Here is a 19,513-nt window from a genome sequence, read left to right as displayed (position 1 = left end):
ACGCGGTTTGGTATGTGACATTTTGTGCAAAGCAAAAGAGTTAAACCACAGTTCAAATGTACACAGGACATTTCACATACATGAAACATGCAATTTTATGTAATGGGCATTAATTCAGTTAGGTGGAAAGCTGACTGATTAAAAACCCTTGGAGTTCTAGTGTCTTTTAAAAAATAAATTTCAGGAAATGAAAACTTGTTCCTTGATTGTTTTGCAAAATCAATAGAAACTGCTGATGCAAATACACACAGTAAGGCTATGTGTTACATCATGCTTGCTTTCTTAAGGAAGCAGTGAGTTTACAATTAAGAAGTCAGCCTTGTTTCTCAAAGTCTGCTCTGTACTGTGACCAATACCAATTATTTTTTTTTCTTTGACTCTTTCCTGACTTTTGTCTTTAGAACTTAAATTGTGTTTAATGTTAGATTCAGACTGAGGATGGCAGCACAGTGTGAGGGAAAAGGAGGGGAGTAAAATCGGGGCCACTTTGTTGTCCTGCTGCTGGCTGGGCGCAGTTACTGTCTGTAATTAGAGTAGCTCCCCTGGTGCAGCCTGTGGCCGGCTGTCAGAGGGCTGCTGCGGCTTGCCATTTGGTTCTGTCCTCGGCAGCAGTCATCTCCTCGGCATCTCAGGCTGGAGCCTGCTGAAAAGCAAACGGGAATGATGTTTAGGACTCCTGTGTGACCTTGGAGTAGCATAAAATTCCTGGAGTACTGGGTAGGTGCCTTTTCTTGGGTTTGTGGCACTGGAGTAGGGCTTTGGTTAGGTCCTAGTCAGCGCTGGTTGTTGCTGCTGGCCCCTGGCTCCTTCGAAGTGGCAGTCTATCAAGAAAAATAATGTCATACAGAAATTTATTGGTCTGCCTGTGTGATTCAGAAGGTAGTGTAGAGAAATGGTCCCCAAGTGTACAACTGGCTTTAAGTGGTTCAGCTGCTTTTCTGCATTTGAGTGACAGTGGTATTAAGGCAGCACAGAATCCCAACTATTCATCTTTTCTGGGTAAAGCAGCTGTCTTTCAATAACAGCTAGAGGAATGCAGCTCTCCTCTATGACAGTGATGTAAGGCAAGCTAAGATAGGAAGGATAATAGGTTCATGCATAGAGGATTACATTATTTCCTATACCTAAACAACTGACTAAGGTAAGAGGTAAATAGTTATTACCATGTAAAAATATCCTATAATTTATATCATTTAAGTAAAATAAATTTTTTTAAATAGTAGATAAAATGTGATTTTTCCCCATCTGTATTTTTTACAAATACATTAATGTTCCAGATAAATAATTCAAAACAAAAGAATATGAATACAATAATTCGATCTAAGTTAATTAATACTAAGAATTTATGAGCTAAGAATAATGGTTAATGAGATCCTAAAGCTTTTCCCTTTATCCCCAGTCTGTCTCTTCCCTTTTCCCCCCATCTCCCTTACCCCAGCCTATGGATTTAAGTTGTGTATATATGCTTCAGGAAAACTAAAGGTTAAGTTTCTGTTTAGGATGGAAATGTTAGCCTCTGAGAAGAAAACACATGAAGGGAATGAAGATTTGCAACAGTATCATCAGAAGCCTGCAAGCTGCAAGAAATTGCTTAGAAATTGCTGCTTGATCAAGCGAATTTTTGCCTGGAAAAGTTTGAGCTCTAAAGGTACCTTTCCTACTGAAATTTTTAGTGTAGGAGAAATTGTTGTCTTTCCATGAATTCTGAATTTTTGATACACTGGTATTACTGAATTTAGCATCAGTCAAGTTACAGGTACAAAAAGTCTCTGCTGTCTTCGATCTATTGTGTAAAGAGATTAAAAATGGTACAGCTTTGATTGAATGTGCTTTATCATAATGTGATATAAATAATGGTACTGAATGAGCCTTCATTTTGTAGCACATCAGAATACATCATCTGCAGAAAAGGTCTGCAGAAAAAAATAAACCTTCAATCAGAAGATAAATGAATAAATGTAAAATCCCAGCAATTAAATGCATCAACTTATTGGGGCCCAACCCAAAAATCTGTTTTGATAAGTAAAACCTCCTTTGATCACTGTCAGAGTATATTTACATGAAAATTACGTGGTCAATCCCTTTGCCTTTGAGGAAATGGAGAAAGGTAACATCCTGTCACTTTCATACATCATGATGATATGTACTGTATTTATTAATAAATACTGAAAGAAATGCTTCATTTTAAATTGGAAGTTGGCTGTGAAATAGCTCACCAATTGGAAGTTTAACTCTTTTATGAATAATAAACTGAAATGCAACCATCCTGAAGTGATGGTTAATCTGCTTCATGTTATTTTCCTCAAGAACATATACGTAGTTAAGGATTTGATTCAGCAGTGATCCCTTTTTTTACCATTATATTTGTACTTTGCAGTATTATGTAAAAACAAAACAAAAAACTGCCCCAGACAACCCTTTTGTGTTTTGGCAGCATTTTTCATCACACACACACACGCACCCTTCTCCAGGTCCTCAGTATACTAAATTTGTGTCAAACAGAATGAAAAAAATGCATGAGGTTGTTTTGTCATGAAGACCTAAGTCACCATATCCTGAGTGATTTATTATTTACACATTTACTTCAAAGGATATGCTCTAGTAGCTTAGTTTCAGCATTTAGAACCAGTGAGCTCGTTAGATGCAACCTACCTCTGCCTCTGGTTTTAAACTGCCCTTAGCCCTGTATTATCCAAGTAAACAAGTGTTCGATATGACTTTTCATCTAAGCATGATCATTTAGCTATTCTTGGCCATTCATTTTTAAAGCTTTAGGGTAATATTTCCAACAAATGGCTGTTTTAATCACCGTACGTGTTTGATTTCTGATTACTGTATCAGTTTGTACATGTAATTCCCTGCGCTTTCATTTACTTTTTGTATTGTTACCAGAGCTAATGAAGCCAAAATTAATTTCCTGTAACCCTTTCAAAACATTCATCCTTTTGTTCATGGGAATTTTAGATTTTTTTTTCACTGGATGATTTATTAGCAATCTCAGTGGGCTAAGGAATCAGCTTTCTGGAAATGGTGTGGGAATCCAAAGCGACTTGAAGTTGCTTTAACCTGAAGTTAATAGGTCTGATTCTTCAGTACCTTTAAACCGGCTAATTATTTGCCCCTCTGGAAAGGGTCTTAAAACAGTCAATAAGTAATGAAAGAATTGAAGATTTATTTTGTCTTGGTAAAGTGAATCAGCAGATCTATGAATCACTGCAAAACGAGGCTCAGTTAAGTTACTCTGGGTTACTCCAACAGAGACAAAATCAGAATTTGACACAGTTTTAACTCAAAATGAAGCTATTGATTTTGCTTTATCTAGTACCAAATGATAGAAAGCATATTTCCATAAGGATACCTTTACAAGAACCTTTGAATATTTATCAGGATCAAGAAGACTAACATCCTGAGGTACTTTCTTCAGCACTGTTCTCTTGTCCAAAGTGATCCACTGGCCAAGTAGGTTTTCTTGGCTTCAGTGCTGGAGCCTACTGACGTCTGTAACACAAGTTGTATACGGCGTATCCTACTGAGTTCCTGAGCCACAGCTAGGTAAGCTTTCATGCATGTAAACGAGCGGGGGGCATTTCTAAAACCCTCTAGGCATGGCCATGGAGATGCTCATCCATCCTCTGGAATAAGTTAAGTCAGCAAGAGGTCTGCTGTAATTTAACCTTCCTCCTATTAGCCATGACACTGCTGTGGTAGCTCCAGAGCACCTGGCTACCAAGATACTTGGTCAATACCTACTGTTTTCTGTCAGCAGGATGAAGGTGGTTTACAAATGGTATTGTGGTTGCTCCTTCCCACTTAGGTATTTTTTTTTGTGCAAATCATATTCCCCATTGGTTGTCTTAAGCTACCTTACTGGTAAAATGGTATAAAAATAGTCATTAGGCAGTTAAAGCTTGGAGTTTAGTACTTCAAAAACAATGGAAATGTTCCTGTTGGTATTTTTAAAAATTAATGAGAACTATAAATACTGAATTGTTTGGTAATTCACTGCCATTACAATAATTTTTACCTGGAAATACTGTAAAGTAATGCATAATTAATCTTTCTTTTAAAACAGATTATTTCTGCTATACAATTTGATTTTCATATTTTAGTTTATTTGTATGATTTTGAAACTGACTTTGTCAACATGTTGTTTTTACTTTATAGAATTAATTATACTTTCAGAGACAATTTCCATTTATGAATTTGGAGCAGGCAAATAAATACTTGATTTACTGCAATGTTCAGATGATTTAACTCTATTTTCAGAATAAATAGTCTTCACTCTTATGAAAAAATCTTAGAATGCCCTAGCACTGGTGATGTCTTCTTGCTCTTCCTGCTACAACATCCCCCATAGGAATAAGAAGAATATTATAACATAGATACAGGAAACACTCAGCCTTTTTCTATGCAGTATTTAAACAGCATGAATTTAATGCAGTAGTGATTGCTGCAAAGGGAGAACAAGAGAATAAATAAAAAAAGAGCCTTACTGTACTAAAGAAAAGTAAATGGAATAACATAGTTGTCAACGGGAAGCAATTCCACACTGAAGACACTATTTTAGTCAATGCTCGAGGCTCAGTAGTGTGACCAATTCCCTCACACCGTAGTTTCAGAGAGCAGATCTGTTGTACCAGGCTAGAGGAACATACTATGACTATTGCCAGGTATACATCAGTGAGAGCTTGACACTGCAATAAGCTCTAGGCACGAATTTAAAGCATGTGTTGAAAAACTGGAGGGGTGCAAAGGTTTTACTTCCAAAAATGAGCAGCCCTGAAGTTATCTCCTCACTAAACTGGCAACCTACTCTGTTAATGCAGGGCAGTTATGAGTCTTTTGTGATGGTTCCATGCCACGAATATAATTCTGCTGCAGATTTTATGAAATGCAAATGAAAGACTCTAAGAGGACAACTTGTCTGTCAGAAGGATAAATTTGAAGGAATTTTACTGCTGACTCTGCATTGCATACTGCTAAAAATATTACAGATTATCAACCATTTATTTATAAACTTTTTTAAACTGTTTGCATTTCCTCAAACCACGTATTTATGAATTGAGATATGAATAATTTAGGAATAATTCCAAGCTGTCAATCAACACATGTATTTTTCCCTGTCAAATAGTATATTTGACAAAATATTTAAGGGAAAAATAACCCAAGTTATTTGAGAACTAGTTAAAATGTTCTGCTTTCCCCAGGGTACTTCATATACTCTCAGGCCTTGGATAATTCAAAATATTCCTGCTGGAGATTGTCAATGCTGTTTTTTTTAAATATGGACTTCTTGTGAATAGGAGAATAGTTTGTCCCTTGTGGTCCATTTGCCTTTTCTTCTCCAATGCAAATATGTTGAGCGTTACTTTGAATCCAGTCACATCTCAGACCATAAAAAGATTTTTTTTTCCCGGTTGTCCAAAATTAACAAGAAGCTTTATTAATATTGAACAGGGATCCTTTGGACTGAAATTCTTCCAGTGTCTCTCTGTGTGTCTCTCTGTGTTTTTGTGTGCCTGTTTGTACCCCTTTTCCGTTGAGACATGAAGCAATGGGGCAAAGGCAACCCGGAAGGTAGGCAGTGATGACAGCAGGATTTGTAATCCAGTATCAAAGCCCTCAATTGCCTTCATTAGAAACTATCATGACAACTAATTAGGAAAAGAGTTGTTTTGTAATTTTATTACTGAAGCAAAAGCATCTTCTTTTTGGTTGCTTGTGCATGGGACGATAGTTGCTGAAATTTGTCTGGTCCTAGTCACCTTTTCCTACGAGGAGAATATGGAATAAATGGCATAGATAAAATGACAGAAAACAACAATAAATAAGAGATATCCACTTCATTCCCTTGGCCCAGTAGCTGGTCGTCACTAACAGTCCTCTCTCAAAGGTTTGCTGATACACAGTTCAGATTTTAACTTCTCCAGTAATTGAATTGTTATGGCCTGTCAGATGTGTTGTTTCTTACTTCATGTCATGTCATGTCAAACTACTTCATGTAGTTTTCCTAGGATTTTCTTTTCCCACGGTTTTCTCACAGATGCTTTGAGCAATGTTGGGTTTCTGTTGAAATTACAAAATTACATCATGAGAGGGCTTCATATGTGCTTTAGGAAAAAATTGTCCTATGTGCCTGTAGAACTGCATTTCCCATGACTTTGCTATTTTGAGGCTGAAAGCCTCTAAGAGAAGAAAAAGAGAGGAGAGAGAGAGAGATGGAGGAAGGCAAGGAGAGGTGGGAGAAAGAGAGAGACCAAGGACCATGTCCCTTGCTAGACCCCCTTCTCCTTTCCATTCTAGGTGGTCAATATGTAAATATTCATACCCTATGAAATCTTCCCTGAGTGCTCAGTAAACAGGCTTGGTAGCCTGTTACTGCATGTATTAACCACTGAAGAGATTAACATATCTGAGATGTTGTGTTCTGAAGACAAAGAATTTAAAATCTAAAAATGGAACCTTTCATGGTTTTAGGCAATACAGAAACCTTTATTTTGTAAAAAGTACAAGAACAGAATTTTACTTGGGATTTCAAAAATGAGAAATGTTTAGCCAGTTTCATCTATTTGAAATATTTATGAAAATGTTTTACAATTTGATGATGAAGCTCATGATGTAAATGTTAATATTAAGTAAGCTAGCTATTAAAATCAGGAAAAGTTACAAGATTAAAAACTTGTTCGCTTGCTGGTTTTTAATAACTTTTTTTCAGAGGAAATTACATTGTTCAGTATTGCTTTAGGTATTTAATTACAATGAACTGTGAATTAGCACTGTTTTCTTACTCAGCTCTAATAAGGTAGAGGTTTTGTGGTGCCTTATACTGCCTGGCTCACTGTGCAAATGTTCCATTTTATGTTACAAAAACTCCACCTTCTGAACGAATACTGCATACATTGTATATGCATAACTTTGCAAGTCACTGAACTGGATGAAAATGTGGATTTATTCCACTTATTTGTAAAGGTATTGCAAGTAATGAGCTATATTTCAGATCTCTTCCATAAAACCAATATAGGACTCTATGCTTAGCTAAATAATTCTCCATATTAGAATAGAGATGTAGTTGTGCATATTTACTAGGTATGAAGAGATTGTTTAGAAAACGTTAATAAAACATGGTGGAAAGAAAAAGAAAAAAGCTAAGGGATAATAGTCTATTTTTAGTATTTTTTGTTTTGCTTTTCACCAAAGCCTATTCATCCATTGTAATCTCGGACAAAGGAGTTTGTATTAAGAGATGTGGCAAAAAAGGGAACCTTATAGTTTGTTCCCTTCTTGCCAAATGCTAACTCTGAAAGACAAATCATGGCAATAAAATTAGAGGCTCTCCCTGGCAAATATAATTTTCTTTTAAACTTGTAGCACTGAGTCATCTAATCTCAATAAGGCTTCTAATACTCTCTTCAGGGTAGCAGTAATAGTTAATGGTACAAATTAACAGGAAAGTGTATTATGCAGGAATGTTTGTTGTCTTTCAGGTCATTAAAAGGGGAATTGGAAAAACATTAATTCTCACAACTTAGAGTCATTCCAGAGTGATTAATGTTTTCAAAAGGGCTTTTACTGTGAATTTGTGTACAGACTTGCTAAATTGAACAATGGATATAGCTAATGAAAATGCAACACTCTGACACACTTTTTTAAGTATGTATAAAATTATGTAGCACCATTTTTGGCTCAGGAAAGTTTAATAACCACTCTCCTATATTTCTCTTAGGAAAAAAACTATGAACATATATCTTCTGAAGCTTTTAATACTTCTTAAAATTTTAAAATTAATACTTAGAGGCCACTGTCATGACAAAAGACTGGGCTGCTTTACTCTGTACATACAAGGTTTTTAAATATTTCCAAATTTAAAAATAAAATTGCACAAATCTTGCAAGAACCACTAATTTACAATTTGGGGAGAATTCATACATGCCTCTTCAGAGCCCCTGAAACAGTTACTAGTGCCTATAAAAGCAAGTATTATTCATAACTAAGTTTTTAAAGATGCTTAATACAAAGATAGCAAGTGGCAAAGTGCAGATTATGGAGTCAGTTCTCCTTAGAGTGAACGTGCTTGTAAGGAAAAGGATATTTCATGGGAATTAGATTTCCTCAGGGTTTGACATTCGAAGGATTAAATATCCTCCAGAGTTCACCCCTGAGAAACATGGCTGAGAAAAATGTGAGTGTAACACTTTATGGAGGTACTGCTTTATGCTTCCCTGGCTATATGAACATTACACAACAATGTATGTTTCTCTTTTTCTCTTGGAAGTTTGTTTCCTTCATGTCAGAATGGATTTTTATGATCTCCTGCAACTGCCACCTTTGTAATCCTGGCATTGTAGTTACTAGGAGGGACATGATATTGGAAGATGAAGCGTTAACTCATGGCAGATTGCTGACTAAAAGCTCTAAATTTGCAGAAGAACATATTGAACTCCAAAGCTTTTTCTTTGCATTTTGATTCTCTTCTCTTTCTTTTCCTACTGACCAGTGTTAGGACCAAGCAATTTGCATAACCTTCCAAAGAGACAGTACATAGTTTTAAACTAGCTCTAATTAACAGCTTTGAAGAGTCCCTTTTTATTAACCATTTAGTTCTTGATTAATCATAGTGAATGTGTGTTTTCTTTTAATATAAAAAGCATGAGGAACCATCGAGCTGATGAACCTTTCCAGGGATGCCACTCTGGACTCTGCATAATGAAATATTATTTTTCCATTGAAATCATTGATCCTGCTTATCAATGCTCACCCTATTCTTCAATCAGTTTAAACTGTTAGCAAAACCAATCCTAGCATCTTCTTGAATTTGGCTGAAGAATAAAAGGAATAGCTGATTAACTGCTCTTTAATCAGCTAGTTATACAAGAAATAGGACTCTTTCTCTAATTCTCCTTGTTCCTCTAGTGTTATTTGGGTTAATGCTTCAATATCATGCAGATAATTAAAAATGATCCATTTCAATACAACATAGAAACTATACACCCTGAACATAAAAGCAAACTATGACGTTCTGACCTTTCCATTTGAAAATCTGATGCCTAACTTTGTTTCCCCAGATTTTCCTTCATTGTTATACAGAGGTCAGTGTCCCACTGGAAAAAAAAAAAAAAAGATTGGTAATTTATTGAAAATCTATTACTTAAAAATCAAGTTCTAACAATCAAAAGTTTGGAATATAATAAATGTAGAGTATCACCACTTTTAGGAAATTAAAATATATCCTTTATGAAATCATTATATACTTCTATTTAGTCTCTGTACTCCCAGTGTCTTTGATTTCTACTGTGTCTGCCAACTGCTACTTTTTTATTTTAAAACATTCTATCAATCAAAAACTAATAGGCTGAAAAAGTGTATTAGATTAAGTGGAAGAACTTTTATATTCATGGCATACTTAGAAAATGGAATCAATCTTTAAATATCTTGCCACTTTCCATCTGGGCATTATTCCAGCAATTTAAATGGCTAAATATATTGAGAGTATTCCAGATTAAATGGTAGCTCTGAATGTCTTTTTATAAATGGTATGGCCCTTAAAGAACTGAATTTGTTGTTGTGGTTAACAATATCTGCATTTTGTTTACCAAAGTGTACTGAATAATAGTGTAGTATAACACAACTTTGTTTGTGAGTATCTGTCCCTGGAAAAAAACGTGCGACTAGAAGGAGCACTTCTACTGCACATCAAGCAAGCTGTCAGAATCATCAGCTTCTTCAAAGTATGCAAAGCCAGCTCTTTTCCCTTTGGTTTTTTTTTGGTGGTGTTTTTTGGTTTTTGGGGTTTTTTTTTGACATGGTGAAGCATTATGTCTGGATAACCTTTCACAAAAGATCAAATTAAAGGAAAACCAACATATCTTAGAAGTAGAAAGTTAGGGGAGAAGGTAGAGAGAAACAGTAAGGACCAAATAAACCAGAATGACTAAAACAATAAAATTACATATTGCTTGCTTTGCTGCTTTTCCCCATTTAATTTATTGTTGCTGTCAGCTTTCTTGAATGCTTGTTTCTGTTGGAGTCTGCAGTGTTATTGTGACAGTTCTTCTGGCAGGCAACAGTTATGACAGGATAGATTTGCCCTCCTTTCAGCCCAAAAAGGGTAAGTGGGAGGGCCTGGTGCTCTTCATTCCTGCAGTAACGCCATCCTGCTGGAACCTCCCAGCTGTTCCTTTGAGTAGCGTTATCTTCTTGGCAAAGAGATGTGTTCTCAGTTGCTTAATTTTCTTACTCGTCTTTCTGCGTGCAAGAGCTCAGAAGAAGTCTGTAAGGAGCTGGAGTTCATCACCAAGCAATCTAAATGTTTAGTGGGCGCAATGACTGTATTAGTCATACGTGGCAACGCTGCAGCTGAATTTTGCAGATCACCTCAACCAAAAGCCAACAAACCTGTACTGTGTAGCAAAGCAGAAGGCATACTTGAATTCACATATGTCAAAGAACATGGTGCTGGAAATATTGAGCTACCTAAGCACTTTTGGTACTGTTCTCCGTAACCCTCCACCCTTCAGGCCAACCTGATTTGTTTGACAGGCTGGGAAAAGGAGAATTATAATGGGCCAACAAATTTAAGGTTTAGTACCTATAATACCAAAATTCCTTCTCTAATACATCGTTCAATTTGTGCTATCTTTGGCCCTGTGAGTGCAAAAGCAAGCTACTTGGATGAGTTGGGGGTCATCATTCCCAACAGTAGAGAAAACCTGTTTCTGACAATAGAAGAACTCAAGGTCTAGGGCAACAGGAATATGAAGCTGGTTCATTACGTGCTTCAGGGCTAAGCGTATGCGTAGGTTAAGGTTGTCTTGAATGTAACAGCAAGAGGGACTAACAGCAAGAATATGTAGTATTTAAACTTCTGTCAATTCAGATTACCAAGTTCCTTTGAATATGACTAGCATCGATTCATATGACTTCTTACACGTCATGCATATATATATTTAAAGCCATTAAAGTGCTACAGCTTTTGAGTGTAGCGTCTATCAGCTGAGCTGTTACAAATCTCTCTATGTTTGTCTTTGCACGGGCTGGTTGAGAGGTAAAATGTTTTAACTTAAGACCCTTCAGTTGACAAGAGCTACCTTCCCAAGCTGTGATAATTTGACTGCTTTAACTAAGTCCTTTAGTTCATGCCGCTTCTGATGCAACTGAGATGAAAAATGACCATGAGAAACTTCAAACTTGGACGAAGCAAAACAGTATGTCCCTATAAAAACTTAAAACTGATCCTTGTGTTTCTGAATCTCAATATTCTCTGCTGTAAGAAAATGTCTGTAAACCCAGAAAATCTTCCATCTCCTTTTAGTTTTGAATTATATGGGGGCACAATAATCTACTGCAGCTATCGGTTTCTTAGCTGTTGATTTTGCTGAAACCAAAAACCTCTACTTTTTAATAAAAAAAAGTGGAAACTCCCAGGTGATGTAAAGATTTATAGAAATGCTTTTAAGGAAGGTAACAGATTAATTCCTGAGTTGTTGACTGAACAAAACAGGATACAGAAGAGAAAAGATGTCCGTATGGTTAATTTATATTGTAGAGCTGGATTTCTTTGTCACAGCATTCCTACGTGATGTTAGAGGAGTCAGTTAAGAAAAACTTTAGGGATTGACACTGTGTGTTTCTTGTTTTCTGAGTGAATCCTTGGGGTTTGGTTTGCAGGATGTTGAGCACTTGCAGCATTACTAACTTGGCTTTGAACATATATGAAAGAGTGTGTATTAAGCACTGTGAAAATGAACTTCCATGAGTTTCATACCAGTTGCCCAAATTAGTCATTACCTTTGATCTTAATTTCACTGTGTCTCTGACCTGCATAAAGAATACCCTCTCATCTCATAGGGATGTTGTGAATATACATGTAGTAATGTTTGTGAAGCACTCAGACACTGTAATGATGAACATCATAGAAACTAAAATTTCAGCTCAGATGTTCAATGATGTTTGATAAGTAAATTATGGTAGCACAAAATATGGAGAGAGTGAAGTTTTGCATTTGGTATCCATGAATTAAATTAACTTACCGAAAGAAACTCCTGTTCAAACTATAGCACATGATCTTTTCATTAAAAGGTAGCACCATAATGCAAATGTAGAAAGGGGCTGAACTAATGCTGTTAGTATTTATGATCACAGTACAGTTCTTTTCACATAGAGTTCCTTTGTAATTGATATATATAGCAAAGTTTCCGAGTGTGAGAAATATATAGCTTAAAATTCAAATCTTGGTTTGTGGGTCTGCTTAAAATTAGCGATAATGTGATTAATTAAAGGATCAGACCCTAAGGTGCGTGATTGATTAAAGGATCAGACCCTAAGGTGCGAAGTGTGAAAGGTGTGAGGGATGCAGAATGATGAACACCTTTCCTTTAATTGTGTAATGTTAATTTTTGCCTTGCTGAAATAGAAGAAAATCTTGCTGTAAGAGAATCATAGTAGGATTTTCATTCCATTTGCTTTATGAAAATAACTCTATACTGAATAAGATAGATCTTTATGTAGGAAAGCAAAATATCAGCCATCTGTTGGCTTTGTAAAGTTACATTTTAACATATGCCATATTTGTTTAGAAGAAGAATTTTGGGGGAAGAAAACCCCTTATTTGATTTTTGCTAGAAATGGTTAATGTATCATTTTGAACAAGGTCCTAGTACCTAACTTATTTAACCAATAACCACGTTAACTCTTTATTTACTTAATTTTATGTGGAGCAAATTAAGCAATCTCCAAATCTTAGGAAAAGAACAGGACTTTTTTGAAATTTCATTATCAAAATCAAATCACAGAAGTTAGAAAAAAACACAACCTCAATGTATTTTTATAATTCAGTTAAGCTACAATTGATTCTATAGTAAAAAATAATCAGTATACTATAATTGAAGAGATATTTTTGGACCAATGTACCAGCTGGTATCACAGATGGTACAGATGGCATAAGGCTTTTAATGGGATAAAGATAATGTGTTGGCACAAAGAGAGTTGAGTATATGAACATGTGATTTTTCTTTCCCATTATAAACTGTCTAATCAGTGTAATTTTAATTGATGCCCAATTGATACATTTGTATTCCACAAATCCGGGTAAATACTAAGATCAATACTTTGCAGTCAGTGACATTAGTATTACCTTACTTTGGTCTGGAAAATCTCATAGTAGACAACATACACATATGCCATAGTAGACAACAACACATTAAACATTGCAGTTTAAAAAAAGAATTGTAAGGCAAATTTGATATTATTTGAATGGTCTACCTGACATTTTTAAAGGTGATTGATAGAGAAATTTATGGAAACAACTGAATCCCTCCCAAAGGTTTTATTCTCATGATCTTTGATATTGGTGTAGATGCAGCAAAAAGTATGGTAGTAGTATTGGTAATGAACAATCTTGATGATACATGATCAGGAAATCATTCTAATTATTTTCTCTGAAGACTGATAGTGTGGCTGGATATTTCTTGACAGTAGTAAAGGGGCCTTACCACATAGTGTGGGTATTACTGGACTTAATTTATTTTCTTACATATGATATCCTGTAATGTAGTGTTGAGTTCAAAAGATTTCTATTTGTATCGCATTCAGAACTTTTATTTTGTCACTTCTCTACTTTGTGTACATTGCACAAGACATAAGAACTACCTACAGTGTATCCTATAGTGGTACTTTCAGTCATGAAGCTGGCAAGACATTGCTAGATTAGGTTTTTCCCTGGTGCCTGAAATAAACCTATCTGCCGCTGACGAAAGTTGCCAGTGGGCATTTTGCTGTCTATCCAGACAATTGCATCCAGATTCTATATTCTTTGATATTCAGAAGTGCTTTCTTCATTGAAATGGATTGTTTTATCTTTTCAGGTTAGACAAAACCTCCAGAAATATCTAAACTTTTGTTTGACACGCCTAGATTGCTAAGCATATTTAATAGAATATTATACCCAAAGACTCATTACTGCAGTATTACAGCCATTTCCAGATCATACAGAAGCGTGGCTAAAGGTGCTAGGATTTGTATAGTGATGGAAGCCTTGATTTGGAATTAATTTCACACAGATCCTAAGCCTGGTGATTGTTAGGGCATATTGAAACAAAGCTAGAAAAAACTTGTCTGGTTGGGATAACAAGTTGCTGCATTCGGTCATGAATCTAGAAGAAAACTCGCATAGTTTAATGCCCCAAGGAAAAACTTCTGAAGGAAGGGAACGCCTCAGGACAGGGCAAACCCTGCTGGTTTCCTGATCAGGAAATGCAACACTCCTCTGAATGGCTGTGGCTGGAGAAATGCTCAAAACTTCAAAATGTGCCCTTATCACAAGTGCTTTTTGCCCCTGAAGTGTTTTTTTTATTTTCTTTGTGTGGGACTATCCCACTTGTAATTAGGTCCCACTTGTAAATATAAATTCTGTGTTCCTTTAAGGGTGCCGTAGTCATTCAGTCCTTGTATAAGCATCAGGAAGGTAGGACTGATTGTTGCCCTTGTTAATGCCATTGTGCTTTTATCATTGTATTTAAATGTATATAAAGACAGTATCTAAACTCTGGTCTGGATCCTGGTTTAGATATCTTTGAGTTTATGCGCTAAGGAACCCCTTGAACATTAGACAGAGGAGATTATGCTATTTGGGAATGCCAAAACATCAGTTCATTATGTTGACAGAATACAACAAATGAGCTGATAAATCACAAAAAAGCAAATGGCTTAGGAGAAATAAGTGAGTATGCCCTACAGAAGGTAGTGAAGCGTGTGCATCGTACAACAAGCATCCACATTTCTCATACACTTAGGAAATGTAAATGATGTTTTCAAAAATTTTAGGAACTAAAATTTTTAGTGAAAATACTGTTCCAGTCACATGTAGCTAGCATCCGTTCTGTTTCCCCTCATTTTATGAGAAATAGCCTTTTCCACATTGAAACATATTATGAAATGAAATACGATTAAGTACTAAGTTGCAAGAACTACTATTATCGTTCTTTGTGTAGGATGAGGGATAAAACCCTACTTTCATTTGTATTTCAAAGGTGTGTTTATACCTCTTGGAAATAGCCTGTTAGCAAGTTATCTTTAAACACGTATTGTGAAACAAACCCTTATTTTGCTATGATGTCTTCTTCCACAGTTAGGTCCTTGGCAATGACAGGGTTTAAAGGGAGTTAACCATTAAGCCACCACTCTTTAGGGGGTTCCAGTGGGTCCACCCCCACAGGACAGGTTTCTGTAATAGCATGTTTCTGGGTTTTTTTTTAGGAGCAAGACCTTGCTGACTACTGAAATGCTTTGACATAGGCTAAAACTTTACCGGCAATGTTTCAGTAAGAAACCTTTGTTGTTTGAAGTTTTTGCCTTTTTGTGAATTAAAATTTGATTCCCATGGGTTTTGTATTATTAAAAATAGGGTAATGTTTAATATACTAAGAAATAAGTTGATACTCTCATTTGCATAACTAGGGAAGGAGGAATTTGACACAAGAGTAAACATAACATGCAATTATTTTGCCAATTGCCTTTTCACTTTCATTGGGGTGCTATAGATTCAAAGTTGGTAAAATTTCTCCATTTCATTCACAGAAAATGATAGATTAACCTGAATCTTTTACTACTCTTCTTGTCTGTTTTCTACTTTTATTAGTCTATTTTCTTTCTTTGCTCAGAAACTATAGGTTATGATCTCCTCTTTGAAAAGAGTTCAGAAGAACCTTCCTTCAGTATCATAAAGCCCATTGATCCACTTTTGATCAGACCTTTGAAATTGCCAGCTGTTTTATAATTGTCTTGTAATTTTTACTGCTACTATTTCTTAAATGTCTCAGCATAAATTATCATAGACTTTCTGTTTTTGTAAAGCATATAAATGATTTCAACTTGTATTGAACCTCCTTCATAATTATGAGAGGTACTACAGTTCAGTGAGAGGCTGATTTTTAAACAGCAATTAAATTCTTGGTTTCCAGGTCACTTTTTCAGATAAACGTATGTCTTGCTTCTTCTCCACACAATATCTATACTGACTGTTAAAAGCATCCTACAGTTGTACTTCCTCTAGCTTTCAGATTCTGATTGCATAATATACAGTTTCCACCAGGATTCGAGATTCTGAAGATTTGCAAACTGCAGATAAAATTGATGCAAGGCTTGTCTTCTGAGCCACTGCTCCACAGAACAGACTTGCATGCAGTTGCTGAAAGAGACATCTTCTGCATGAGATCTTAAACTGAATTGTTGACTGGTTGTTTACAATAACCAGCAGGGTACCATAGTCCTGTTTCTAAGTGCAAGATGTATGTGGGATTTTTTTGAGCGATTGCAAACTTAGTTTTTGCACCCTACTTACAGTTTTTTGGCTTGATCTTCTTCAACTTAAACTGGACTAGAAATGAAATTGAAAACTTACTGAATTTCAACATTAGAGGGACATATATTCGTATGTTTCAGTAGCTCATAAAATAATTTGAAGTTAACTTTAGAATGTAGCATCTTTTGTCAGAGCAGAAGGTCTGATTGTTACCTGCCTTTCACTGCATTAGGCTCTTGGAGAGGTGAACAGGAAATGATTTATTCTTTTTGCTCAGTGTCAGTTGTGGAAATATTCTTAACCTTTCCTGGAGGAATCCAGTTACCTTTGTTCTTGCCTCTCATTGCTGTGCAGATGAGCTTGAGCTCAGTGTTTTGTTGCCTTTTACTTTTTATAGTAAGATACACTTCTGCAAATTGAGTAAAAAATCTGCCAAATGAGAAATAACACTTAAAACCCTATTTATGCCAGAAATTAATTACTTCAGGAAGGATAAGGCTGTGGTGAAATGGACCTCCTGCATTTCATAAACATTGACTCTGTCAGCTTTTCTAAGCACCTAGTAATGCTCTGTAGGATCCTCTGGGTGAATATTTTTATAATTTTTTTGTTATCTTAATTTCATCCTCACTGTTTTCAAGTTCCAGGCAAAAAGATGGCTATCTTTATTTTTCAATAATTCAATAAATGTTGTAATTCTAAGCAATTTCTAGTCTTTCTTTCAAGTAAAAATTTGTCATCAAAATACTATATGAGTTCATAAGTTCCTTTATTTATAATTATTCCATATAAGTAGTCATTACTAGAGGAGAAAAATGTCTACTTACATGGGTAAGATAATGAGAAATTTCCCCAGGTAATATTTTAGGATAATTATCATCTACTATTTTAGTAAATGGCATGTTAAAAGCATGTTATAAAGCCATCATATTTGAATTAATTACCTAAGTTAAAGGTATCAGATAATTATATCTTGGAAAGGTTCAGTGATTCCACTTCAGGTTTTTTCTACCATGTAATAGAAATATTCTTTCAAATATGCTACACCTTCTGCTGTGAAGACTGATTCAAAATGAAGTATTTGGTTTTAAACTATGAAAATATGTTGAAAAGCAACAATTTAAGATTCTGATGGTGTAATAACTAATTATTTATTTATTTATGTACACGTCTATGTTCTAATGTATGTAAGGTAAAATATTCACCAAATATTACTTACCCTGAGACATGTAATCTAAGGGCAGAATTTCTTCTTTCACCTGATCAGTTTAGGAGCAACATTTTTTTTCAGGAAATGTCGGTCAAACCACAGAGATGTATGTATATATTAGTTAAATAACTGCTGGATCATCATCATACACACATATCGGGAATCCAGCTGTTCTTCTGGACAGTGATGTACTATGCAGAGGTACAACAGCTGAGCTTTCTGCAGAGGGAAATAATATGCAAGTGCTAGTGCAGGACCTTCACTAGGCTAATTAGCCGACTAAGCAATGCTAACTATAGCAGGCATTATGCCACATAAGCAGAGCTGTGCTCCTTCTGAGATGCAGCTATTGCCTATACACAACGCTATTTTTGGAAATTCTGAACTCCTCACCATTTAGTCAGAGCTAGCTGCATGCATCTAGCTCCCCCTCGGAGTGTGGAGGAAAGAAGGCTGCTTCAAACAGCAGAAAAACTTAAAAGAGAGATAAATGGCATTGAGTTTCTTTCACCTGTGGGCTGGGTCTCCTGGAGGGATACAGAGTCTTAGGCTCAGCACTGCTGAGATCTGCCTCATTGGCAGGTCTGCCGGGCTGCCACTTGCTCAGTGAGTGCCAGCAAGCCATTTTCTTTCACCTCTAAAACTCGGTAGCTCCTTACAGCTTCGAAAGGAAGACACCACAACAATTGTCCAAGGAAATCTCTTTTTGCTGGTGCCTGTGAGTGGAGAACTGCAACCAGCCAGCTGTTGTTTTTGATGGTTGTTCCAAAACTACTGGAAAAACACGGTTTGAGATGGAGAGAACTGCTTAATGCACCGCAAAGATAAATGTGTTTATTTCAGGTTTGAACTGGTAGGAAATTGATGTTTGGTACAAAATGTGAGTTAAAAAGAAAAGAGCTTTAAATAGAGTAACCTAGGTTTGTTTCTATACAGTGAGAAAACTTGACTGATATCAACATAAAGCCACAGAATCTTTCAGTTGAACCAAATCATATTTTTTCAGTGAAAAATGTTCTGGATATTTATTTTTTTTAAGCTATGTCAGTCAGTTTCTTTAATAGAGAAAAATGTTCTTAGCAGTTATTTTGGAGAAATTGTAATGAGTAGGTGATGGGAGTACCAAAACTGCAGCTATTCAGGGTAAGTCATGCTCAGAAGATATCATTAAAAATATTTCTCCTTTGTACTGAAGTCTATCATGATGTTAATGCTTCCCTTAATGAATTAGATACATATTTCTTTTCCATACCTCTTTTTAACGATCTGTAGTTCATTTATCATCTTTAGAAAAGCCCTGGCATGATTTCTAGCTGGTCAAAGACTTTGGGAAGAAATTAATGGATGCAAATTATGATTAATAACTTATTTACTCTGCTTTTCTTTTTACAGCACCAACACCACAGCACATGTGTTCAAAGCACCATGAAATCAGCAAGTAGTAGTATATACAATATATAGAGAAGGTTATTCACTTGGGAAAAAAATATTTTGCAAACTAATAATGCAGCAAGAAACGTTCAGATAGTGCCTTTTGGCCTACAGAAACTCTCAAGTTGTGATGGGAGGTCCCACCATCTCAAAGGCTCTCCATGTCATTTGGGTCAGGCTCCCTGTCTGTCTTGGGTGATGTCAGTAAGTAGTGTCCCTAGTGGTTCCAAGGTCATCATCTCCTACAGAAGACAATCTATCTCTTACCAACAGCTCTAGGATGATAAATGGAGGTTTTTATAGAAATCTTGCACATGCTAGTTCTGAACAAGGATGGACTGGTTGCCTGTTTGGTAAAGGAGAGTCTTTTCAACTCTGAAAATGTGATAAGAATTGACCCACTGTATTCTTTAAGAAAAAAGGAGACACCATTCCTGGTATCAAATGGAATGGTAGTCTAAATATCCCTTGTAATTCTAGTTTTATCACATGAAATAGAAGAAAAGGAGGAACTTTTTCTCTGCTTCTGGAAGCATCGACAAGTATTCAGAATAAGATACACTGGGTGGGGGAGTGCT

General features: G+C 35.9%; 1 protein-coding gene across 2 annotated transcripts in view; it reads left to right on the top strand.

Annotated features, from left to right (window-relative positions):
• The window catches only part of KCNIP4 (potassium voltage-gated channel interacting protein 4), a 429,697-nt gene that overhangs the window by 43,249 nt on the left and 366,935 nt on the right, over positions 1-19,513 (top strand). Inside the window, exons 1-2 of one of the 2 annotated variants that reach the window (XM_056361784.1) lie at positions 579-717; positions 1,500-1,648. The exons of the other annotated variant lie outside the window; for it this stretch is intronic. Coding sequence (XP_056217759.1) covers positions 1,501-1,648 — 148 coding nt within the window. The 5' untranslated portion in view covers positions 579-717; position 1,500. Of the gene's footprint in view, positions 1-578; positions 718-1,499; positions 1,649-19,513 lie in introns of those variants that run through there. 2 annotated transcript variants of the gene reach the window in all.

Source organism: Falco biarmicus, chromosome 1 (assembly GCF_023638135.1).
Source record: "Falco biarmicus isolate bFalBia1 chromosome 1, bFalBia1.pri, whole genome shotgun sequence".
In the NCBI taxonomy this organism is placed as follows: domain Eukaryota; kingdom Metazoa; phylum Chordata; class Aves; order Falconiformes; family Falconidae; genus Falco; species Falco biarmicus.
The sequence above is the reverse complement of the archived record's forward strand: the minus strand, read 5'-3'. Positions and strand labels throughout refer to the sequence as shown.